The 27,302-nt window shown below is 35.7% G+C and overlaps 1 protein-coding gene across 1 annotated transcript in view; it reads left to right on the plus strand.

Moving 5' to 3' along the window:
- The window catches only part of LOC108907478 (muscle calcium channel subunit alpha-1-like), a 68,643-nt gene that overhangs the window by 33,001 nt on the left and 8,340 nt on the right, over positions 1–27,302 (plus strand). Inside the window, 21 exon segments of the mRNA XM_023454842.1 lie at positions 6,723–7,017; positions 10,125–10,230; positions 11,488–11,627; positions 15,039–15,145; positions 15,200–15,346; positions 15,403–15,596; positions 15,648–15,751; positions 15,807–16,213; positions 16,713–16,786; positions 16,838–16,989; positions 17,046–17,253; positions 17,306–17,426; positions 17,492–17,693; positions 17,747–17,823; positions 17,932–18,076; positions 20,270–20,399; positions 20,451–20,617; positions 20,801–20,891; positions 21,024–21,131; positions 25,196–25,248; positions 25,311–25,938. Coding sequence (XP_023310610.1) covers positions 6,833–7,017; positions 10,125–10,230; positions 11,488–11,627; positions 15,039–15,145; positions 15,200–15,346; positions 15,403–15,596; positions 15,648–15,751; positions 15,807–16,213; positions 16,713–16,786; positions 16,838–16,989; positions 17,046–17,253; positions 17,306–17,426; positions 17,492–17,693; positions 17,747–17,823; positions 17,932–18,076; positions 20,270–20,399; positions 20,451–20,617; positions 20,801–20,891; positions 21,024–21,131; positions 25,196–25,248; positions 25,311–25,938 — 3,546 coding nt within the window. The 5' untranslated portion in view covers positions 6,723–6,832.

A 27,302-nucleotide genomic window follows, 5' to 3' on the forward strand; every position in this document is an offset into this window, starting at 1 on the left:
ACTCGCTGAAAACGCTGGTTTTGTCAGATTTACTCTAACTAAAAAAAAATTTGTGCTAATTTTCTTGAGCTATATTATATATGGTTTATTTATATAAAAATTACCAAAATATAAAAGTGCCCAAAACCTTTATAAAAGCAGCCAAATATACGTTTTCGGACTCGCTGAAAACGCTGGTTTTGTCAGATTTACTCTAACTAAAAAAAAAATTTATGCTAATTTTCTTGAGCTATATTATATATGGTTTATTTATATAAAAATTACCAAAATATAAAAATGCCCAAAACCTTTATAAAAGCAGCCAAATATACGTTTTCGAACTCGCTGAAAACGCTGGTTTTGTCAGATTTACTCTAACTAAAAAAAAAATTTGTGCCAATCTTCTTGAGCTATATTATAGTTTATGTATATTCCGTAGGAAAAATTACCAAAATATGAAACTGCCCAAAACCTTTATAAAAGCAGCCAAATATACATTTTCGTACTCGCTGAAATCGCTGGTTTTGTCAGATTTACTCTAACTAAAAAAAAATTTAAGCTAATTTTCTTGAGCTATATTATATATGATTTATTTATATAAAAATTACCAAAATATAAAAGTGCCCAAAACCTTTATAAAAGCAGCCAAATATACGATTTTGAACTCGCTGAAAACGCTGGTTTTGTCAGATTTACTCTAACTAAAAAAAAAATTTGTGCTAATTTTCTTGAGCTATATTATATATAGTTTATTTATATGAAAATTAGCAAAATATAAAAGTGCCCAAAACCTTTATAAAAGCAGCCAAATATACGTTTTTGAACTCGCTGAAAACGCTGGTTTTGTCAGATTTACTCTAACTAAAAAAAAAAATTTGTGCTAATTTTCTTGAGCTATATTATATATGGTTTATTTATATAAAAATTACCAAAATATAAAAGTGCCCAAAACCTTTATAAAAGCAGCCAAATATACGTTTTTGAACTCGCTGAAAAATCTGGTTTTGTCAGATTTACCCTAACTAAAAAAAAAGTGTGCCAAATTTCTTGAGCTATATTATAGTTTATGTATATTCCGTAGGAAAAATTACCAAAATATGAAAGTGCCCAAAACCTTTATAAAAGCAGCCAAATATACATTTTCGTACTCGCTGAAATCGCTGGTTTTGTCAGATTTACTCCAACTAAAAAAAAAATATAAGCTAATTTTCTTGAGCTATATTATATAAAAATTACCAAAATATAAAAGTACCCAAAACCTTTAGAAAAGCAGCCAAATATACGTTTTTGAACTCGCTGAAAATGCTGGTTTTGTCAGATTTACTCTAACTATATAAAAAAAAAATGTGCTAATTTTCTTGAGGTAATTTTTCCTACGGAATATACATAAACTCTATATTATAGTTTATGTATATGCCGTTGGAAAAAATACCAAAATGTGAAAGTGCCCAAAACCTTTATAAAAGCAGCCAAATATACGTTTTCGGAGTCGCTGAAAAAGCTGGTTTTGTCAGATTTACTCTAACTAAAAAACAATTTTATGCTAATCTTCTTGAACTATATTATATATACTAGTTTATTTATATAAAAATTACCAAAATATAAAAGTGCCCTAAACCTTTATAAAAGCAACCAAATATACGATTTTGAACTCGCTGAAAACACTGGTTTTGTCAGATTTACTCTAATTAAAAAATATATATACTAATTTTCTTGAGCTATTATTATTTATTATTATTATTTATTATATGTAGTATATAAGCAAGCGAGAACCACCAAAATATTTACGTTATACAGGGCGATTAAATCTTAAACTGACCAATTTTTTCCCTTGGAGATCTTGCAAGATATGGGAGGCGTTGGAGTCGTTACAAAATTAGTTCCACACGCAACCAGTGTCGTAGATATGGGACGATAGAAGGGTAGGGTGTCGCAATGTACCTTTGCATGCGCGTGTTATATTTTGCTAGTGCATGGTCCTGATGCATCGAATACCAGTTGTCGTTGTAATTATAAAGTTCGCAGAGAATGTGTTCCAGCAGATGGGGGTTTCAAAAGTCAATAAATTGCGATCCTATTTGAAAATAATTAATGATTCATTCGCCACAGTTTCCAATTTAATTAAATTATCCCTGCAATTACCGATTCACAAATTGTTAATATTCGTACAAATATGTTATGAAATTATGTACAATTGTTGGCTCTCTAATTCATTGACTGATTGGTTAACGGTAACTTATATTTAACGATGTAATTCATAAATGTTCATCGAAATATGTATAATGTTGTATAGATCTTTCAATTGTCGATGGACAATTAATTATGTGAACAAAATAATTATTTAACCACACGGAAGTTGTATATTTGTTACGATGCAATTAGTAGTTATTTCAAAATTAGGTTAGGGAAATGAATTTGATAATAATAATGGGTCGTTGACCCCAGTGACGTGTCACTGGATAACCACAATTTGACCAATTGTGATTTTAATCAATAAATGTAAGGAATTACGTTTAAAAAACTCATTAAAGTAATAATGAATGAACGGGAAGGTAAACACCAAATATACACTGAAATGAGGCGAAAATAGATATTTTTATATTCGTGTTATCAGTATCAGCTCTCATTGTTTTTTTTTTCGAAAGATAAATTTGCGATTGTCGGTTTGATATTGTTTATTTGCCAAATCGATAATCTATTAACACTTCGACGGTGCGAGTAGAACCATTTAACACGTTTTACGCTTTGCTACTCAGTACGTTAGATCTATTGCTTTCATTTGTGGTTAATTAACCGCCGCTTGTGGGACAATATTTACCGATAAACGGATTTTTCGCTGCGGAAATTGAAACTGCAAGGTTTTTTACGCATGTTTCGATTAATGGAATACAACTATTCCTACGCTGTGTTATGGAAAACGTTGTGTAAACACAATTGCATGGGACAGTTAAAAAAACCGATCGCGATGCGGATGCTTGCGTAAAAGCTTGGTAACTGCATTTCCTATCCAGCCTCAAATGAGTGATTGCAGTGGAACGTCGTTAAAACATCGCATCAATCAAAATAAAAATGCACCGCTTACTAAAATATTGCGTTTCAAGGCATGCGTTGTCCTTAAGGAGGTTTTTTTTCTTTGTGGGACTGGCAGCTACTTTGCGTGCTATGAATTTCCCTTGTATAGACGAAACTGTTTTTCTAGAAACCACAGTAAATAAAGTTCGAACTTCTTCGAAGTTTGTTTGGTGTATAATCTGAATAAAGTTTTTGTTTGAGTTTGTCTCAACTTTCCGTATGAATAATACAGTTCTTTCTCAATCCACTGGCGATGTCGGAGTATTAACTTCGTTGCTCTAATCACCCGGGCATTGAGATTATATTAAATTTTTATATTTTCGTCTGAAAATACACGCCTTCGAGGAGTGAAACTTAATGTACTGTTTTGTTTATAAAACTGTACTGCCCTTTTTTCACGGTAAAAGTAAAAGTTCGATTGTGTGCAGATAAAATTATAAGCGTTCTAATTGCCCAATTTTTGTTTTCTGGCACCTGCCAAGTGTCCGAGAACAATTTCCAATTTTATTTTAAGATTTTGTTTACCAACCCACAACGCTACCGTACCAAGGATTTGCAACGTTGCAAGTCGTCCTATAAAGGATCAACTGCCTTTTTGACAATTTTTTTTATGCGGTTTAACTCCGTGATGAATTTGGAAATAATCTACTACGAACAAACGGGAATTTCGTTAAAACTGAATATCTCCCGAACAATTCCGGATTAACTTGTTCGACCGAAGTTGGGGGATTAAATTTTAAAACTTATTACGCTTTTAGCTTCACCAATTAGACAAAATCGCGGGCGAACAAAGCACATTTACGGCACGTTTTCATTCTATTTACACAACGTTTTCTTCATTGCTTGCACAATCGTATATTAATAAACAAGATTCTTTTTTAGATAACCTCATGCTTGGGATATTAATATTCTTAATATATTTTCCTTGTATAATCGCACGAATAAACAGAGACAAATGCAAATATTTGCCAGTAATATCTAATAAGAATAATCCGTTTTCCAACCCTCAAAGTAGTTATGTTTGCGAACAACAGAATCTTATATTACAAACGCCTACTCCCACAAAAAAAAATCGATGTCTTCGACAGCCAGTAGAGTCCATAAAATTAATGACCAGATGATAAATAAATAATTTATAAGTAAAATTACACTACACAGGGAGCGTGTGAAGTACGCTCTTTTAAATATTCATATGTATTTGAACGAAATTTTAATTGAAATGTAACAGTTGTTTGCAAACACTGTGCTATGACTGCGTACACACTGTGCTGAGATCGCTTCCACAATTTAAAATCCTTAAATCAAAATAAAACTGTTAGTTCCGAACCAAAATTCAATAAATCGTTTCCGGCGCGTATAATAATACAACTAATACGGCCTGAACACAGTTTTACGACGCCTAATAAGTGGAACCCAGTTTATTTTAAAACTAAATCTAAGTATGTAACTACAACGTACGTTTTAAATCGATTTGTAACGTATTTAATACTTGTATAACCAGAACGGTCTTAGCACAGTTTGAACACAGAAATTTTGCGAGTTGCCAAATTTCCAATGATTAAAACGAGAATTAAACGAACATTGCTAATTTTAAAACAAAATTCATTAAATTATATGCAACGAGGATTTTAACATAACTCATACGGTCTGAACACAGTCCCTACACAGTATCATTAAAGGAAAATCAGCTAAAAAAATCAGCTTGTTTATTGTAAAATTAAAACTAAGCAACTTAATCTGCAACTGCGATGTATGTTTTAAATCGATTTGTAATGTATTTAATACATGTAATATAACCAGAGCGGTCTGAGCACAGGCTGCAGGACGGTCTGGACACAGTAATTATGATTGTGCAAAAAGGATATTGTTAATTCTAAACTAAATTTCATAAATTTATTTACAGCATACATTATAATATAACTCGTACGGCCTGAACACAGTGTCTACACAGTATAATTAAGTGAAAATCGGTTAAAAAAAAATAATTCCAAAACTATTTGATTTGAAATATTATCCCTAACAGCTTGAACACAGTGAACATGACGGTCTGAACACAGTCACTGTGCTCTACTATCACACTTTGAATGATTGGTTTGAAAATAAAAACCGAGTTAAAAACGTTAGTTTTTAGCAATTAAATCATGATAATATAACTGATACGGCCTTAACACAGTACAGTGAAAAGGAAAATAAGTAAAAAGCAACCTAAAATCGTTTACTTTAAAGTTTAAAAACTTATAATATAACCAGAACGGTTTGAGCACAGTCACTGCGTGGAAATCAGCTCCAGAGCAATGGGGCTAAATGATAGTACGAGTATACAAAGTGTGAACGTGTCTGTTTAAATATTAGGAATTCTCCAAGAGGGAACTGGCTTCGGTCTTTTTACAGGCTACTATTTACACTTCTGGCGTATTTAAAAAGGGATTAAATTAAACGGGACGATGGCGGATAAAAAGTTTTATGTGGATTATATGGAAAAAGATGCCTTCTATAATGGAAAAGTCTCCTTTGTCAGTTAATTAACACTTTTGTCGGGATTTTTTTGTGCTGTGCAGTGACATTTAACGAAATTAGGTTTTTCTGCTCAAACTAGTGCAGGGGGATTTTGTTAGGTAAAATGTGAGCGACTTACATAACCAGATACTAGGTCGGCTATAAATAGACAAGTTGTTGCGATAGAGTATTTCTAAGTGAATAGTCAAAACTCGAAATGTAAATATCAACTTCCACAAGGATTGGCACGTATTGGAGTTGTATCTGAGTGGCTATCAATCGTTACAGTTTAAAAGACACGGCGGCCAACATAGAACCCGCTCGATCGCATTTGAATATATGAGTTGGCTTGCTCGCGATTTTTATTATTTAGAACGTTGCGTTATTTCACACGCTAGCAACTGTGTACTTTTTAATGTTCGACGTAATGACATTCGTATAGAAATCAATGAGACATTTGACATGAAGAAAATTATTAATGGCTATAACGTAATGCACCCATAAAATTCGGATGAAAGCGAACCGTTCTCTTACGCTGACATTCACCCTCGATTAACCAAGACATATATAAAGAGTAAAAAATCAATAAACATATTAGAGGATTCATCACAGCACATACGCAGCAGAGCGACTTCTAAAGCATTGGAAAATATAATTTAATGTAATCAGAATGTAAGTATTTTGTTATATACAGAGTGTCTGCCGGTTTATACGCATTAGAGGTTGAACATTTCCGGAAAACTGGTGGTAGGAAAAAAACCGTTTTTTCTCTAGAAAGATTGGAAACAAAGGAGAAAATTTAAATTCGTAGAATATAAGGGTTCTAGCCACTAAGTATGTTTGATAATGCAAATAATATATTATTAAATAAAAAATAACTTTTAAAGAGAATAATTGATAAGTTGATCCGCCCGCCACTGGAAAAATAATTTCATTAATAAAGTAAAATAAAAAAAGACAAAAAAATACTCAATAATACTCAATTTTTGACATGTTTGAAAAAAGTTTATTTTATTAACTAACTTCTTTTTCCAATGAATTCTTAAATTTTGCTTATTTTCCCACTTTTTTGCTTCGGAAGAACTGGAAAAGTGAGTTTTTTTCCAATTTTTTCGTTGTTTTCCGGATTGTCACATTTGGGTTATGCGAATATCTGACATGTTTCTTTGTTGCAGGGCTGCAGTATGAACTTCGCGAGTCCGCCAATAACCGTTTGTGGTCCGTTCAACCGGCGTCATACTCAGGGTGTGCATGGAAAGGCCCCATTAGTGCAACAGCCACCGCGATGAGTACAGTGGGGGCGGGTGTTTCGAGTCCGGGACAACAGGCCGGCGCTCGAACGCCAACGGTCCCCAAAAGGCCGGCACGCCGTCCTGGAAAGGCGCCACCCGACCGGCCGCAGCGCGCCCTCTTTTGTCTCTACCTTAAGAACCCCATCAGGAAACTATGTATAGATGTCGTTGAGTGGAAGTATCCTTTCAGAAAATCCGTTAATTTAGTTCGACGTTTTTACACGGCTTCAGCGTTGTTGGTACAACAATCACGTGACAGCTCTTCTACCACCCACGAGCGTTAAAATAACGTTTTTTGGTAGCTTAACCTTAACCAGTACATTGTAACGTCACGTTTGAACTTTTAACAACACCAACATTTTACGTTTTTAAGTGAAAGTAACGTTTAAAATGTACGTTTTTTTGTTCGGCTAAAGAACGTAATTTTTAACGTAAAATATAACGTTTATTTAGAGTTGCCTCTGGTTCCTTCATTAGTTAACGTTATATTAAAAATTATAACTGATTGGTAAATTGTTTGTCTGGCTAAAGAACGCCACATTTAAAGGAAAATATAACGTTTATTGAATTACCTTTGGTTCCTTATTTAACGTTGTATTTAACGTTCTAATTATAAAAACTGAAGGTATATTGTTTGTCTGGTTAAAGAACGTCATTTTTAACGGGAAGTAAAACGTTTATGTAGAGACGTCTTTCCTTCCTTACGTATTACTTAAAATTATATTTATAACTGTTTGGGAAATTAACGTTTATTTAGAGTTGTCTCTGGTTCCTTCCTTATTTAACGTTATATTTAAAATTATAACTGATTGGAACATTGTTTGTCTGGCTAAAGAACGTCATCTTTAATGGAAAGTATAACGTTTATTGAGAGTTATCTTTGGTTCCTTATTTAACGTTGTATTTAAAGTTATAATTATAAAAACTGAATGTATAATTGTTGGTCTGGTTTAAAGAACGTTATTTTTAACGGGAAGTATAACGTTTATTTAGAGATGTTTTTGTTTCCTCATTTACGTATTATTTAAAATTATAATTATAACTGAATGGAAAGTATAACGTTTATTTAGAGTTGTCTCTGGTTCCTTCCTTATTTAACGTTATATTTAAAATTATAACTAATTGGAAAATTGTTTGTCTGGCTAAAGAACGCCATCTTTAACGGAAAGTATAACGTTTATTTAGAGTTGTCTTTGGTTCCTTAATTTAACGTTATATTTAAATTTACAATTATAAAAATTGAATGGATAATTGTTTGTCTAGTTAAATAACGTCATTTTTAACGGGAAGTATAACGTTTATTTAGAGATGTCTTTGCTTCCTGATTTACGTTATATTTAAAAATATAATTATAACAACTGATTGGATAATAATTATTATTTGTCTAGCTTCCAAACAATCACAATTTTTAACGGAAAATATAACGTTTGTTTAGAGTTGTTTCGATAACGTTATATTTAAGGTTATAATTATGACGGAAAGTATAACGTTTATTCAGACTTGTCTCTGGGCTTTTATTTAACGTTATATTTGAAAATATAATTGTAACAACTGATTTGACAATGTAAAAACGATATATTTTCAACGTTATTTTAACGTTCAATCGGGCAATTTGTTGCCCGCCACTGACAAGCTGTAAAGTTTATTCGGCTCTGACGCGGTGATTCGATTTTATACGGGAATATGAGAAAAATACGAAAACAGAAAGATATAATGACAAATATCCGAGGTAACAAGAGCTTACCAAAGGTAGAACATAATTATTGGCGTGTTCGGTATTTGCCGAGGCTGGAATATAAAATCGATCGCAACCGACACGATTGCCAGCTGAAAAATTGATATACGCTTAGAGTTTGATCCGAGAATTAACGTTTGTTCGGGGTCTACGAAAATGTAGCTATTCGGGATGGATGTATGAGGTTTCATAGCGACGAGGATAAGTAATTACTTCGTCGCGTAGGAAACTTTTGCTTAATCTAATATTTGTCTCATAACAGTCAGAACTTAGTTAATGTTCAAAACGTCTCTGCAGTTTTTCTCGAGTGTGATTAACAAGTTGAGATCCTGTTTTATTAACACCACAGGTGTTTGATATTTACGTTAGAAACTATAATTAACCTCTTAGATCTAATTTAATATTTAACGGGACGTAGTACTTGCTCGTTACAAATAGTTGTAACATAATACTATGTAAATAAAGTTAATAAAAATAATACCCCGCAAATAAATCTGTCGTTCAGTGTATATTGTCAACATCTCAGTAAGCCGTTTATCTGACGGTTTTGGCCATTTTATTATAGTGATAAAATAAAAAAAGGAATCCTGCGTTTTGGTTTCATTTTTACAGCTCGGATAACAGCCCGTAATCTAAACGAATAGTTGGGTTAGTGTTTACATACAATTTTATGAATTACAATTTTATGAATGAAACGGCGATAATTGTACAGATCAAAGTGGGAGTGATTTTCCTGTTTAAAATTAGATATATTAGTACTCTTAATAGCCAATTAAGAGTTAAAAATAATTTCACCTCGGTTATGATCAAAACTTATTTATTTGTACACGCATAAAAATTTTCGTTTCGGAAACCGAGAAATACGAAACGAGTGCCGTTCGCAGCCGCATCTGTTTTCCTCAACGCACATTTAAAGCCACCAGCCATAATCTTGCAAGCTCGACCGCATAGAATGAAATTTAGAACGCTCTGAAGATTGATAAATTAATGACACTAAAGAAGTGGCATCGTTTTTAAAATTTTACAAACGAATCGATGAACAATTTTCGTTCTCCACTCCTTGTATATGTTAAATTGGGTCATTTCTACGCTTGAGAGATCATTCGGGCTATTCGATTTTCATGACGTGCAAATATGCGCTATATTCGCCTCCTGAAGCGCAAAGTCTATTGGCGGGGTGCTACTCTGATATTAAAACTGCTCTGAGATTTGTTTTTGTGCTTTAGCTAAAAAAATTAACTATCTTTCAATAATGTTACGCACACCTTCAATTCGTTTCAGTTGAAGGTTTACTGACGCCTCTGAAACATTTTAAATTATTTATTTTAAGAAGAAAAACACTCGTTTATTTCTACTAATTTCAAATAAATGTTTTAAATATAGATTTAACTAATAGTGTTACTGATTTTATTTAAGAGGTTTAACGGAACAATTGCTTTTCAATTTTACTAGTCCCGTCTGTTGGTGATAAAAAAAACTGTCACGTGATTATATACCCCTGAAATGCTTCTTGTACGTGACATTTACGATTTTCCTTAACTAGAGCACAGACCATTTGAATGGTTGATTTTGTTAACGATCTTCGCGAACTGTGTTGCCTTAGCTGTTTACACACCTTTCCCCAATAGCGATTCGAATACAACAAACGCATATTTGGTAAGTAACTGAAAAATCAGGAGCTTTCTCGACTCGACATCGAACTTTCTCGCGACCAAATCTAAAGGTTTTGAGAAAATCGAGTTATACGTAATAAAAGCGCGTCGCGAGCTCGTTACAAAAGGAAATGAACCGCGTAGGATGTAAAAGATGAAACGGCATATTTTTACTACCCTTTCCAGTTCTTATTCGCCTTTTATGAATAAGATGATGAATGCTATCCGCGGGATTCCGTAACGCTTGAACACCGCAACACGGTTCCGGCACAGCATGTGCAACGCGGTACGGTTCTAGCACAGCCTTTTTGACTTTTAAATAATCCACGGCTCTAATAAATAGGTAAAAGTAAAAACAATACGGTCTCTGCGCGAGATATCTTTCAGTAATAGTTTTAGCCCAGTCAGTGCAAAGCAGTGCGGTTCTAGCACAGCCTGTACTCAGCAGTATTTAAATGGCACGATACGGTTGTGGCACAGTCTTTGCACAGTAATTAATTTTGCCTATTTGAGCAGAAATTCACGATTTCCCATAAAATAACTGAAGATACAACTGAACAGGTTAATACGGTTCCGGCACAATCTGTGCAACGCGATACGGTTCTAACACAGCCTTTTTGACTTTTAAATAATCCACGGCCTCTAATAAATAGGTGAAAGTAAAAACAATACGGTCACTGCGCGAGATATTTTTCAATAATAATTTTAGCCCAGTCTGTGCAAAGTAGTGCGGTTCTAGCACAGCCTGTACTCAGCAGTATTAAATGGCACGATACGGTTGTGGCACAGTCTTTACACAGTAATTAATTTTGCCTATTTGAGCAGAAATTCACGGTTTCCCATAGAGTAGCTGAAGATATAACTGAACAGGTTAATACGGTTCCGGCACAGTCTGTACAAGGCGGCTCGGTTCTACCGCAGTAGAGCAATTATTATTCGATTTTATGAATAAGGTAAATAATATCCGCTACTGCATTGAAGGAACGTAAGATTCGGTAGCATTTAAACACAATACGGTCCTGGCACAGCCTGTGCAGCGAAGTACGGTTCTAGCACAGCCTTAATTTTATTTATTTGAGCAGAAATTCGCCGTTTCTAATAAACAGAGTAAGTAATGATACAATTAAAGGCGATACGGTTCTTACACAGTCCTGTGCACTATCTGTAAATGAAAGTCGGTCTTTAACTAGCAATGTGATTATTTTTAGCTAAATGAAACATTTAGGAATGATTGACCGTAAATGGTATGTTTTTTTTACAGGAAAAGATTGAATATATATTTTTAGTAATTTTCACAGTCGAATGTATAATGAAGATAATTGCGTATGGGTTTTTAATGCATCCGGGAGCATATCTCCGAAATGGTTGGAACTTATTGGATTTTACAATCGTAGTTATAGGGTAAGTGTTCCTGTAAATATTTACCTTTGCCATACACCGTGCAGTAAAAATAGGTCACAATTTATTCCTTACGTTTATGTCGTGTTAAAATCTCGATGCCCACAGCATGCATTTCGATTATGTAAAATATACTTTTACTAGTAAACAGAACGATAATTATTATCACATCATTTTCCAATTAAAGTTTGAAACAGATTCATTAGATTGACAAAAGGAGCACTAACACGATTTCAATCCAGAAATAGAAATAACGTCCAAATAAAGAGCCCTGGGGTCGTTCGTGCTTAAGTAAGTTAAACCAGGAAATATTACTTCGTCCACATACCCGCTATCCTTTTAGTATATTTGAAGTAAGAGCCTTCTAGGGGCTTTAATGATCCTTCTCCCACCTACGTACGAACCCTCGGTTGCCCGTTTCATAAAAATAAAATTGGTTTCCCGTTTCAATTCTCCTCGCAAACCGTTTTTAACCGAGCGCGAAAAAGTTATCAATTTATATTATAATTGCCCACACCTCGCAAACTTTTATCTCTCTTCGAATAGACAAAACTGGATACCAACCGTAACTCAACTTCATTAAGAAAAATGATACGTTTTATAAGCCCTTAGTACGAATTATTTCCTTGGGGCATAAATTCCTTTAAAACAATTCCCTGGGAGCGATGTCAACTTGGAAAATACTCTTTAGAGTGCCCTGCATGTAATCGTATTACTTGAAACTAATAGCAATTAAATTGCGTCTTAAAATAGAAATAGAATATACATCTCGAATAACAAGTAACAAAAAGCTGATTAGGAAATCTGACTGCGGCAAAAGTCCTGTTTAAATGATAAGATTTGGAAACATCGGTGAAAATGTCAAATTGAATAAATTTGGTTTAATTTGAATGATATGATTTGGGAACATCAGCGAAATTTACGCACAATGGTTTATCCCATTGTAAGTGGGAATTTTTCGTTAATATGTTGACGTTCGAGATTAATAGATTTTTCCTGATTGTTCCGCTAGATGTCCATTTTCACTTACAGTCGAACTCAATACATTTCAAGCAAACTTACCAACCCATTTCTAAAAATAATTATCAGGTCGTGCTGTGTTATTGAACTTGACTAAACGCTCCTGTCTGAACGATCGTTAGGGATCTATTAATATTTTATATCATTTATCTACAAAGTAATTCCAAATATGCGTTGTATACGATCCGGTTTTTTACGCCGGTACGCGGAGCTGTAATGGCCGTTTTCAAAATATTTATGGAACATGGTAACGAAATCGGATTATGTTTTCGTAAATTTCGTATATGTTCGAAAAAAATCAAGTACTAAGTGGACAATGCGGTTTAATAAACAAAACCCTTTCAGGAATGATCGATACGGTCGTTTTTAACTTGTGATGGGCATCCAAAAATAGATCACCTTCATTCCGTACGTTGTTTTTAGAATTTGTCGCTAGTAATTTTTACTGCGGCGTCTATGCAATAAAAAAAATCCCCCCGGTGTTATTACATCGATATACCCTTCGGGTCATTCGAGTCTAAGAACCAGTGGAGCAAAAAATTAACGAAAACGCAAATGTAGCGGAAACATAAAAAGATTGTGAACATGAAGAAAATAATCAGCAAATGCAGGCCGAGCTGTGTTCGAGGATATGAAATGAAAAAAAAAAGTTCACCACAGACGATTAAAAATTATCTTACCTCTACGGATAAAATCAAAAGCACAAGAAAATTTTATATTTAGTCCTTGTGCGGCATTTGAATTTTTGGCGGATGCGCAAGGAATAGACAAAAATAAATTATTAAATACGACCTTTTTTCACGAGTAACTGAAACGAAATCTTCAGTTTTCATGCAGTTGTTATATTACACGCGCAGGAACTATATTTTAAATACACAAGTCATTTTTGAAGAAAAATACGATTCGAAACATAGTTAAAAATTGCTATTAGTCGTATACGCGTATAAAATTGAAGTTAAAACATATTATTATGAAATGAATGCAAAATTGAACAGACTTTGAAACTCAAGTCATTGCTACTTTTTAATTTAAAAATAGCAAACTTTGAATGTACAACGTTGATATTTAAACTAAAAATACATCCCCCAAAGCTTGAACTATAAAATAAGTCCTACCTCATTACAAACAAAGCCGTTTTAAAAAGGGGAATAGATACGACATTTACAATTCTCGTAATTAGTACGCCACAAAATTCATCTAGGAAATATTATATAGCGCGGTATGAATACTAATAGTGCAGTATCCAGAGGGTAAAACGTGAGACTTTGAAATAATTAAACAAATATACGGATTTTTCTCACTGCGGAATTTCTGCCGTTTATCCCTTGACTGCCGCAATATTCCCTTTGTATCAAAAAGAGTGGAAAATGGAAATTATTACAAAAACCTAGTTTTAACTTACTCCATTACATTATACAGGGTGTTAGAAGTTTAACTGCCTTAATTTTAACAGACTATTGAGTACAGTAAAATAAACAAAAAAACCTTGTATGACATGGGTTCTACTACAAAATCGATACATTTCATTTTATTTATTTAAAAACGAAAACAATTGCCTTGAAATTTACTAAACGTTTCACAATAATTGTTGTTTACATTTTTTCCGTAGGACAAGTCTGCCGCGTGCACACGTGGTATGCACCAGCTGCGTAGCGTTAGGTAAGCGCTGTTGCCGCGTTGTGATGAAACTCCCCAATATTAATACTCGCTGTATTTTGAAAACTGTTTATCTTACGCCCCTGTAATATACAACTTTTTCATTTATGATTACTCTATCTCATGCTGAAGTAATGGCAGTCAAACTTCTTACACCCTGTAGTAAAAATACAATTATTAAGAATGTGTCTCATATATTGCGAACTTTTAACGGACTTTGCATAAACGAATTAAGAAGAAAAGCATTCACTTACCCTTTTCGCTGCTGGAACTACGACAATCTGAAAATTAATTTAAAAATACACGACATGTAAAGTTTAAATATCATTAATCTATGAAGAAAAGGGTATCAGTCCAAAATGTGTGCCCTGAGGAATATCTGAATATCTTATAGGTCCTATATACAATTTTTAAGAAGTACAGACTTGAGTTTTACGTATACTGAGATACTATTTATGTATCTTTCTTCGCGTTTTACATAGGAGACATAATGATGAAGACGTATTTAAATTGTGTAGGCAAATACCTGCATCCGTATATAGCACAAGCTGATACATTTAATGCAAATGCCATGTAAATCCCACCCGGCGCTTGAATTACTAATGTTCTTCGAGCGCTTTGTCACAAAAATATAAAACGTGTCTATTTAAATTTGTCCCAATTTTACTGCACGGGAAACGCAAGGTCCTTTAACAAACATATATTTTGCATTTTATGCTGATGAGTGTATTCTTGCAGAACAATAAGTTCGGTACTAGCGAACCTTACAAAAGATAGTTTCGACGTCAAAGCTCTCCGAGCTTTCAGAGTTCTTCGACCTTTAAGGCTTGTTTCGGGAGTGCCCAGTAAGTGACGCGGCTCGTTGGCCGGACCCTTCTTACAGTGATTTCGTTTTTCAGGTTTACAAGTTGTTTTAAACTCAATTCTCCGTGCCATGGTGCCTTTACTGCATATTGCTCTTTTAGTACTGTTTGTTATTATTATTTATGCTATTATTGGACTAGAGGTATTCTCAGGAAAAATGCATTGTACTTGTAAAAACCAGGGTAGGCGGAAGGTCTTGTAAACCTAGCCGATGTCCTTCATGTCTCTTGCGTTGTAGGTGAACTTATGGATAACCCCCACCCGTGCGGAGAAGGCGGTTTTAACTGCTCCACTTTGGGAGCTGAATGGAATTGCACGGGAGACTGGAAAGGACCAAACGATGGTATTACAAATTTTGATAATTTTGGGTTATCGATGTTAACCGTATTCCAGTGTATTACTCTTGAAGGCTGGACAGACGTGCTGTACAATGTAAGAAACATATTCAACTTTTCCAGCCAACTGATTGGATAATGTTTCCAGGTACAAGACGCCACGGGAAGGGCATATCCATGGCTGTATTTCGTTTCTATGGTTATCTTGGGTGCATTTTTCGTTATGAACCTAATTCTCGGTGTCTTGAGTGGGTAAGTTGCCGGGTAACTCTTACTTGTTCCGTATTTAACTAATCGTAAATTCCAGTGAGTTTTCAAAGGAAAGAGAAAAGGCGAAAGCCAGAGGCGATTTCCACAAGCTTAGGGAGAAGCAACAGCTGGAGGAAGACCTGAGGGGTTACCTGGACTGGATCACTCAGGCCGAAGACATCGAACCTGAAGGTGAAGACCAACAAAACCAGGACACGCGGAACGTCGCCCAGAACGAAATGGACTCTACTGATCAGCTCGGTGAAGAGGAAGTCCAACAGGAATCGTGGTTCAAGAAGAGGAGGAAAGACTTTGAGAGGGTCAATCGCAGGATGCGACGAGCTTGCCGGAAAGCTGTGAAGTCTCAGACGTTTTATTGGCTCATTATTATTTTGGTATTTCTAAACACTGGGGTTCTGGCTACGGAACATTACCAGCAGCCACCGTGGTTGGATAATTTTCAAGGTAACCGAAAGAACACCAATGGGATACTTGGTTCAGTCTCTATTAACATTTTGCTGGTCTTGATTCCACTCCAGAAACACTAGAGTACTTCTGGTCTATTGGAACGGTATCCAAAGACTTCTGATCAGCAGCAAAATGTCAAAAGAATTTACTTTATACTTGATTTAATTCAAAAAGGCCAAAGGCCTTCAATCATTAGACTTAAATACTTGATTTAGCTTGTCTTAATATTTTGATGATCTTGATTCAATTCCTTCTGAAGTATTGGACAACTTGAGATCATTTGGAACAGTATCCAAAGACTTCCGATGGTTAGCAATATTTCAAAAGGAATTAATTAATACTCTTTCTTAACATACTGCTGATCTTGATTCAATTCCCTCAGGAATATTGGAACATTCAATGTCAATTGAAGATCTCTGGTCATCAGCAATATGTCAAAAGAAATTAGACCATTTATTACGTTCAGTAAACAATAACTGTCTTTTCTTTATTTCAGAATATACAAATATGTTTTTTATTGCACTATTTACCATGGAAATGTTGTTAAAGATGTATAGTTTAGGGTTTCAAGTAAGTATTAGTACCGCTCGCTCTTTATTGCCTAACACTGTTCATTTCAAGGGTTACTTCGTATCGTTGTTTAACAGATTCGATTGTTTTGTTGTTATTGGAAGTATAACGGAGATGGTTTTAACAAACACACATGTGATGCCTCCTTTGGGAATATCTGTGTTACGTTGCGTTAGGTTGCTAAGAGTATTTAAGGTTACAAAGTAAGGGTGTTAGAGTTCGATGTATTTATTTTTACCGAGTTATATATTTTTTTTAGATATTGGCGATCACTATCGAATTTGGTTGCCTCGTTGTTAAATTCTATCCAATCAATCGCGTCACTGTTGCTTCTACTTTTCTTGTTCATTGTTATTTTTGCACTCCTTGGAATGCAGGTTTTTGGTGGAAGATTTAATAAGGATACGGAAGAGAAAACTAGATATAATTTTGATAGTTTTTGGCAGAGTTTACTCACAGTGTTTCAGGTAATAATCTAGGTCCAAAAAAATAAATGTATTATAAACTCGCATTTTTCAGATACTGACTGGTGAAGATTGGAACGTGGTTATGTATGAAGGTATAGCGGCTTATGGCGGCGTTGAATCATTTGGCGTTTTATCGTGCATATATTTTATAATCTTGTTTATTTGTGGTAACTGTATCCTTTCATGATTTAAAACAATCTATTTCAGCAATTAGTCGAGTTTCCTTAACATTTCGCAGACATTCTACTAAATGTGTTCTTGGCTATCGCCGTAGACAACTTGGCAGATGCAGAATCTCTAACAGCAATCGAGAAGGAGGAGGAAGAAGAAAAGAAATCGAAAAGCCCGACGCCAGTTCAGGAGGAAGAGGAGGAAGAGGGCGAAGAAGAAGAGCATAGCATAGAAGAGGAAGAGAGTGAAGATGGGCACTACTCTGAAAGGTTTCTACGTCGATTAGTAAGCGGATAAAGTTACTGACCTTGTAAAATTTTAGATCGGAACACGAAGAGGCGGAATCTCAAACCAAAATCGAGTTGGAAGGCGAGTTCGACGAGGAACACGAGAATGAAGGTAAGTAAAACCTGGTGTAAAAGCTTACAAAGTTTGTTTAAGCTAGGTTTTGAGATTTGGAACACGTCTAGAAATTAGCTAGGACAAAACAGTAACACTGATTTTCAGAAGAGGAACTTGATATTGATGACGATGAAATGGAAGTTAACAAAGAATGCGCTAGACCTCGTAGATTGTCAGAGGTCACCATTGTAAAGAAAACACGCCCCATTCCAAAAGGCAGTGCCTTCTTTATATTTTCTTATAAAAACAGGTAGGCCCCCCTCCGAACGGGACATAGCTGCTGATGTAACAATTGTTCTAATGTTCTCTGTTCAAAGCGAAATGAAAATTTAAACATGACACATTATGTGGTATACTGTCTTTTCTATTAGTATATTCTTTCAGTCTAACTTTGATTAAAACATCCAGGAACCGACGTCCACCGACCAGGAGCGCCATCTACGTTGCACCGCTTTACTAAATTTCCCTTCTCACTTGTCTCGTCTTTGTACAATGTGTCATGTATTAAATTGGTATTTGTATCCACAGACTTCGGGCAGCTATGTTTATCTAAAAACGATAGTAATAAGTGTGGTGTGTGAAATTACAGATGCAGATGATGTTGACGCGGGCAACGGAGTTGGGGCTAGACCACGGCGCATGTCCGAAATTAAACAAAACAAACAGACGTTGCCAATTCCACCAGCGTCGTCTTTCTTCATTTTTTCTCCTACGAACAGGTGAAATGTGGTAGACAGTGGTGCCTTAGATCTTGTTACAGGGTTCCCCTTCATCTGGGACCAGCAACGTGTTTGTTCCTATGGCCGGAACAAGTCTCTTCTTTAACTCACTAAACCTTAACGAACAGTTCTGAGCATAAGAATAGATAAATTGCTGGCAAAGGGTCATTCTAGTACCAATCGTGACCAATGAAAACACAAACGTTAAAGTAACGTTTATTGATACGTTAACAAGTTCACACAACTATTCAAAAGTTACATTTCTTACAATTATATTACAAACGCGAAATAATAATAAACGTCATTTTTAAAGTATGACGTTTATTTAGCGTTGTGTTTATATCGTTATTTAACGTTATACTGGAAATCATTACAACTGTATTTTTATATCGTCTAATTTTAACGTTTACACCACATATCAATATAACGTTTACTATAACTTTAAAATTGTACTTCCTTTCGTTTTCTTGTTTTTATAACGTCTAATTTTAACGTTTACATCGTGGCATTTAACATTTCCTATAAGTTACATATGGAATTCATTAAAATTATATTTTGTTTAATTTTCCCAATTTTTACGAGCCTAATTTAACCGTTTTCTAACGTTTACTCGACCTATGCATATAACGTTTCCTAATTTTAACGTTTACACCGCAGCATATAACGTTTCGTATAAGTTATATTCACATATGGAGTTCATTAAAATTAAATTTTGTTTAATTTTCAGGGTTTTTATCAGCTTAATTTAAACGTTTTCTAACGTTTACTCAACTTATCCATATAACGTTTCCTGTAAGTTATATTCACACATGGAGTTAATTAATTTTGTATTTTCTTTACTTTTCTTGTTTTTATAACGTCTAATTTTAACATTTACACCGCATCAAATAACGTTTCCTATAAGTTACATTCACATACGGAGTTCATTAAAATAATATTTTGTTTAATTTTCCCGGTTTTTATGAGCCTAATTTTAACGTTTTCTAACGTTTCCTCGACCTATGCATATAACGTTTCCTGTAAGTTATGATCACACACCGAGCTAATTAAATTTATATTTTCTCTACTTTCCTTGTTTTATAACGTCTAATTTTAACGTTTACACCGTAACATATAACGTTTCCTATAAGTTACATTCACATATGTTCATTAAAATTACATTTTATTTAATTTTCCCGGTTTTTATGAGCTTAATGTTAACGTTTTCTAACGTTTACTCAACCTATGCATATAACGTTTCCTTCACACATGGAGTTAATTAAATTTATATTTTCTTTACTTTCCTTGTTTTTATAACGTCAAATTTTAACGTTGAAGCATATAACGTTGTTTTAAGTCATATTCACACGTGGAGTTAATCGAATAAGTCGGTTTAACGTTTGGTTGACAATTAGTTAAAAACGTTATATTTTCAAGCAAAACTACGTCATTTAAACCGTCATGTCCTCATCGGGCTCGATTGGGAAGCTTTTCAAAGGGAACCCTGAACCTTTGAAGTGTGTTAGCTTGCAATCAGATCCGGCACTGTAGTGTGGTCCCGCACTGATTTGGTTCGAACCCCGACCCCGAGTAGCACCCGCATATACCTATAGTTAGTTATCTAGTAGATGCTTGCACTTAAGCGGTTTATTTTCAGCATACACGGTACCAAGACCCCGATCCACGTTACATGTGTAGGTGTTGTTCGTGCTGCCGACACATGTTTTAAATAAATTTCCTTGTAGGTTCCGCATCTTCTGCCACTGGTTCTGCAACCACAGTTACTTCTCCAACATCATTTTGGTGTGCATCCTCGTGTCCTCGGCCCTGCTAGCTTTAGAAGATCCCATCGACGTCGAATCGGACACCAATAAGGTAGGGCGGTCTTGCATCGGTAAGGATCGAACTAACACGATTCCATTTCAGATTCTGCAGATATTCGATTACTTTTTCACTGCGATATTTTCGTTAGAGCTGTTGTTGAAGACCGTTTCATACGGATGCATCTTACACGACGGTGCCTTTCTACGTTCGGCCTTTAACATATTGGACTTGGTGGTCGTCACGGTCTCCGTCGTATCCATTTGCAACGGGTAATTCTCTACGTTAGCTATAGCTTGTTTTTAAATGTCACGGGATGATAATCCGATCGTTTTTAAATCGCTTTCTTAGCTGGCTACGGTAGAACCTCGATAATCCGAACTAACTGAGACGGAATGCGGTTCGGATTATCGAGGTTGTACATTGGATATTGACGATTGCCGTTTTGGTTTTAGAGCAGGAGGAGCGATGTCGGTGGTAAAGATATTGAGAGTGCTGAGGGTGCTGCGTCCGTTGAGGGCAATAAACAGGGCAAAAGGACTGAAGGTAGGTCGTATTCCGACTCCCCCCTTAGGGTGGTGTCGTCTGCAGATAAACTTAGGTGACGGGAGTGGTGCAGTCCAAAGCCGCGACTTTCGTCAACTGTCAGCTCTCGATCTGACGTATATTTGTCCCTAGCATGTAGTCCAGTGTGTGATTGTAGCGGTAAAGACCATTGGCAACATAGTGTTGGTCACTTGCCTCCTACAGTTCATGTTCGCGGTAATAGGAGTCCAGTTATTCAAGGTATGCACCAGCAGTCCGTTGTTGTTCAAGCAAATGCACCTATGGGTTCCCCTACTACAAGCCCTGCAACAGTATTAACCCTTATTCATGTGGTGGGAGCCGCGGGCCGACCTTGGTCCCGACCGGCGTATTAACCCGCATGCCCCGCTCAGCTGTCTGTGCGTGCTGTGTCCAGCTGCGCGGCCCGACGACGTACTCGTATTTTTTTTTCTTTGCCTCTTCCAGCGCCTCCAGTCCTCGACGGCCGCACTTGTAGTCATATCTAGGGTAGGGCACCGCCGCCGCTGCCGCTGCGCTGTCCCCCTCCGAGACACCCTGGGTGCATTTGACGTCCCGGCTGGCTGCGCGATGCCCGACCAACGCCTAGCTTTCCTATACTTACTTTACTGACTGTTTCGTTTGTTTCATTCTTTCATGCCGAATCTTCCTATGGCTAGTATGTAGTGAAATGCGTGATAGTAGCCATTAAGACGATCGGCAATATCATGCTGGTTACCTACCTCCTGCAGTTCATGTTCGCTGTGATAGGAGTGCAGCTGTTTAAGGTAAATCTCCGAGCTTTTAGCCGCACAATGACGGTAGATCTGCATGTTCTGGTCGTAGCTGGATAGCGGCATGTGAGGCGACGCTGGTCGTCACAGGGCTTCGCGGAATTCCCGACGAAAAACCAACTTACTTTATACAGGGTGCAACTTTGAACGGGGGTCACATCCAGAAACACGTATAACCTTGTTTTCTCCAATTCCTAATATATTAACCTTATTTTCGTAATTTTCATACGCCGCCGCTAGACGGCGCGAGCTGCGACGCGCACTGTTGTCAAATCTCATCTTTTTTAATACATATACATGTTTCTTTTTCATAACATCACACAGAAGTTTAACAATGAAGACACACAAACACACAGTGCCGAAAAACTAAAACTTAAAATAATTGTAATAAAATGACGCGGTGACATTCGGTCAATCGCGATGTTGTCATATCACATCAGGTGAATTGACTATGTAGTTAGATCACCTAAACTAGGTCAATCTCAGAGGTCATTGACACTGAGACTCGTAAATTAAACACAGTGCTTTCAATAAAATGATAACAAGTACCTTTTATTAAAAACTTGACATGATTTTAAATAATATTTCTCTATCTATTTGGTGAGTAAGTACTTTAAAACACAAGTTTTACTTACAATCAGTAATGCCTGTCTACATTAGTTTATATTTAATAAATCATAAAAAAAATATGTTTTAAAACATTCGAAAATGGTAGCTTTAAAATAACAGGTCGCAAAGTCATACAAAAGCAAGCTGTTCTTACAAAATTATTTTTGCTTTTCATACAGATGAATGAATTATATAACCCGACTAATTTTCAATTTAAAAACAAATATTTCAATATTAGTATTCTGGGAAACTCGTACTGTTACCCTTAAAAAGAAACTGGCCACTATTTAAAGTTACACCCTGTACATATTGGATATGTAAACTTTTATTATCCGCCACTGGCACTGGAGTATAAATCGAAACCCTTTGTTGACTTAATAATATTTAAATAGAAAGAGGCTTGAAAAATGGCAATACTGTTGCTATTTGCTATGCTTGTAAAAATGTTTAATTCAAAGGCACCTCGTTAGGGTTATTTTAATGGGTACAAAACACCGGGCAAAAGAGAGAGTTTTCGGAAAAATTTACTAAGTTGTTTCTGATTAGTTAATACTTGGTATTTTTCGCATTTATTTCTGGGACACACACGACTAAAGCGATCAAAGAAGTGAGGCCAAGATTAGTTCCCCTCTCAATTAATATTAAACATTTCGTTTTCTTTCTAAAACAAGTAATTCATACCCAACAAATATTTGTTAAAATTCCAGAAATATTTGCATCCCTTGTATAATTCTGATTTTACGCAGAAACTGTCCTAACAAGCATTCCACAAGGTCAAACGAGATAGATAGAGAGATATAGAGGGAGAGAGAGAATTTTGGCTTCACTTTTTACTAACAAAAATGGTTATACATTTGTAAAAAGTTGACAATCGACGTTCTCGTAGCGCAATGTCGTCAGATGAGCATAATTTTATGCAACATGTAGAATTTTGCATGTCTTTGAATTATAATTATTTTTCTTAAAAGTATAGCATTCGTTGACATCGCTGTTCTAAATATTACCACATTTTTTAATGATATCATAATTAACTTTAATGTGCATAATTGTCTAGGACTTTGGTTGATTTCCCGAATTTTTCGTAGTGCTAGAATAACTTTATCTACTTACTCAAAAAATCCTACAAAATTACTGGCTGTCGTTGCACATTCATTTCATTACTATAGCATTTATTGGGTCTTATTTAAACAATAAAAAATTCGTGTCTGTATTGATAATACATTCAGTTATTTTATAAATACGAGGTACACCAAGGTTCCGTCTTGGGGCCACTTACATATGGGCACAACATAAATAACAGATACGAAATTTTTTAGCATGCAAAAAAAACAATGCAAGTAATACCAAACACTGTAAACCGTTGTTCAATTTGATGGCCCCATTTGATAGAATAAGTAAGTAATGAACTAAAACAATTAAATTTTCATTCATTTAATATGCCGGGTGTCCCATTTTAAAAAATACAAGTGAATATCTCTTAAGTTAAGGGCTTAATGAAAACATTTTATTCAAATGGAAACATAAAACTGCAACAAAAACTAAAATGACCTTCAAATGCCCTTGAAGGTCATGGTCAAGGTCATAGTCGGATGTAAAATTCTCTGTTCATTTCATTTCTGGTGTCAAAAATGTGTTTCCATTTAAAAAAAATCAACTTGACCTTGAAATGACGTTGAAGGTCATGGTCAAGGTCCCCTGATGTCCCCCTCAAATGTCATGTATTAGATATCCCCCTCAAAACCCTACAACGTTTATTTGAAAAAAAATTTCATTAAGCCCTTAACTTAAGAGATATTCACGTGTATTTTTTAAAATGGAACACCCGGTATATTTAGAGTAATTGCCACTGTTTCAAGGTGTTGTTTTAACCTCCTTTTAATTATGTTTTAATTTTTGGTTTACTGCAAGTGTATTATCTACAGGGTGTCCCAAAGAGTTTGGAACCCCCCCCCTCCCCCCCCCCGAAAAAGTCTCAGATAAAAGTTGTAGGATAGAAACCATTCTTGAATTTGACCTTGGGCTTAAGTCTCAAGGTCAAACTAAGGTCAACTTGAAAATATTAAATTTCTCTGAATATACTCGACAAAAAATGTTTTAAGCTAAATTTTAGGATTTTGGATATATGAAAAACTAATGTCAAAGACTTTTTGGGTCACCCTGTATGTATATAACGTAGCCAATGTATATATCTATCTATTATTGGAACTAAAGAGTATTTTAAGTATTTCCGCGACAAGATCACCACTTCCACATGAACACCCCGCTAGTGAGTAACTAGATATATTAAGTTGGTAACGCTGCGAAGCCTTGCGACAATTAGTGCCGTCTCGGCATGTGTAGAACTCGCGCCGCCTCCCGCTCACAGATCACGCGCTCTCGGAACCGTCTCGTCTTGTCTGTTGTCTGTCTGTCTAGCCTGTCGCCTGTCTGTATGTCGGCACTGTAAATGCGATGTCCTATCGGATCGATGCTGGAGTAGCTGCGATGCTGGTAAGCTTGTGAAGCGATTTCATGACAAATTAGCACGCCATCGCCGTTGCTGTTGCCGCCACCCGCAGTCTTGTACGATACTTGCCGGCTACCGTTAACACGTACTTGCCTTGTCGCCACAGTTCTAACATTGTTTCAACTATTAGGTACACGCGTTCGATCTATCTGTTCTGTTTTTATTTTTATTATATTGTGTTTACTAGTTATGACTACAAGTGATCGCAAAAGTTGATTATCTATTAATTTATTTACAATTGCACGCTACCACTTGCACGACTGTATTTATCATGATATGCTTCCGTAACGATGTGTTTTTTTTTATTGGTTGGTTGTGCATGAGTTACCGTTTGCACTCACTAAGACCTACAACTGTGTTACGAACTATAACTAAAACATATATTCAAATGAATTTAGGGAAAATTTTCGCACTGTACTGATGGTTCCAAATTAACAGCGACCGAATGCAAGTAAGTCCATCGCACGAATCCGCCACCAGAAAAAACGTTCACTAATCCCCCCTCTGTTGCAGTGGTACATATTTAGTATACGTGGACGGCGATATCGAGAAACCGATGATGAAGGACCGCAGCTGGGAGCCGAACAGATTCCATTTTGATAATGTAGCAAAAGCAATGTTGACGTTGTTCACGGTATCTACCTTCGAGGGATGGCCGGCACTGTTATATGTTTCAATAGACTCAAACGAAGAAAACAAAGGACCAATTCATAACTACCGCCCCATTGTTGCAGCATATTACATAATATACATTATTATAATTGCCTTTTTCATGGTTAACATATTCGTTGGTTTCGTTATCGTTACATTCCAGAACGAGGGAGAACAAGAATACAAGAACTGCGAGCTAGACAAGAACCAACGCAATTGTATTGAATTTGCCTTAAAAGCTAAGCCTGTCCGTAGATACATTCCCAAACATCGTATTCAATACAAGGTCTGGTGGTTCGTCACTTCGCGACCTTTCGAATATGCAATATTCACCCTAATTCTAACCAATACTATTACGTTAGCGATGAAGTTTCACCATGAACAATACGAGTACGTGGAGTACGAAAAAGTCTTAGACTATTTAAATATGATATTCACCGCCGTATTCGCAATGGAGTTCGTTTTCAAATTAGCAGCCTTCAGAGTCAAGGTAAGGAAATAATTACGCAAAATAAACGACAGGAAAGCGCAGAGAATAAGCTTTTGGATCTCGTATAGATGCTCAAAATTCCCGGGAAAATAGTAGTCTCCAAAAAATCTGGGATATATGTCATATATCCTAGATAATCATTTAAAGGCTGACAGCCCTAGTAATTATTATACAGGGTGTCCCAAAAAGACCCGAACCACCACCCCTCCCCGGTAAATTTTCACGATTGAAACCAACTTGACCTTGACTTTAATATTCAAGGTCAAAACAAGTAAAACTTAAAAACATTAAAACTTATTATTTATGCCAGCGCCACGTCCGAATATAGGGTCAGAAAATTGCTGTATGTCCTTGCGGGTCATTTGGTTAAAAAACACTTCCAATGCTGATTATTTTTAGTTATAGAGAACTGAAATTCTGTTACTCCTCATTGTTATTCGGAAAAATTAAGATTCTGGGTTTATTCCACCGAAATATATACCGGGTGTCCCATTTTAAAAAATACACGTGAATATCTCGAGTTAAGGGCTTAATTAAAAAATTTTTGAAATAAAAGTTGTAGGGTTTTAAGGGGGACATCTAATGGTGACCTTGACCATGACCTTCAAGATCAAGTTGTTGATTTTTTCAAATGGAAACACATATTTCTGACACCAGAAATGAAAAGAGCAGAAAATTTTACATCTGGCTATGACCTTGACCATGACCTTCAAGGTCATTTGAAGGTCACTTTAGTTTTTTTTTGCAAAATTCATTTCCGTCTTGCCGAATAGTGTACTCGGGGCTTTTCGAGGGCGCTGATCGCGAATATGAAGTCAGAATTTGAAAATATTCAAATCCAACATGGCCGACCAATTTTTGGTAAACATTTTTAATATTCATATGGATTAACACTTTGAAAATGCTTCAACCTACGTTAAAACTCAAGGTCGAGCCGAGTATTCGACATATTGGATCCGCCGTATCGGATTTAACTATTACTAAATTCTGAGCTAGTCAGAGTTCAAAAACATTTAAATAAAAAAAGGGTTAATGGGTATTCTGGAAAATTATGACGAGCCCCACATATCAAAAAGAAAAACATGAACAAGATTAAAGTTTTGCCTGCAAAATACTAGAATGACCTTCAACCGGAAACAAAATTCTCCGCACTTTCTATTTTGGTCTGAAAGATACCGGTTTCTATTTGAAAAATTAACTTGACCTTGAAATGACCGTGAAGGTCAAGGTCAATGCCATAGATGAGCGTGAAATGGCCCGCTCTTCTCATTTCTGGCCTCAAAAGTAGAATTTTGCAACAAAAACTAAAATGACCTTCAAATGACCTTGAAGGTCATGGCAAGGTCATAGTCAGATGTAAAATT

Source organism: Anoplophora glabripennis, unplaced genomic scaffold, assembly GCF_000390285.2.
Source record: "Anoplophora glabripennis isolate ALB-LARVAE unplaced genomic scaffold, Agla_2.0 scaffold5, whole genome shotgun sequence".
Taxonomy (NCBI): domain Eukaryota; kingdom Metazoa; phylum Arthropoda; class Insecta; order Coleoptera; family Cerambycidae; genus Anoplophora; species Anoplophora glabripennis.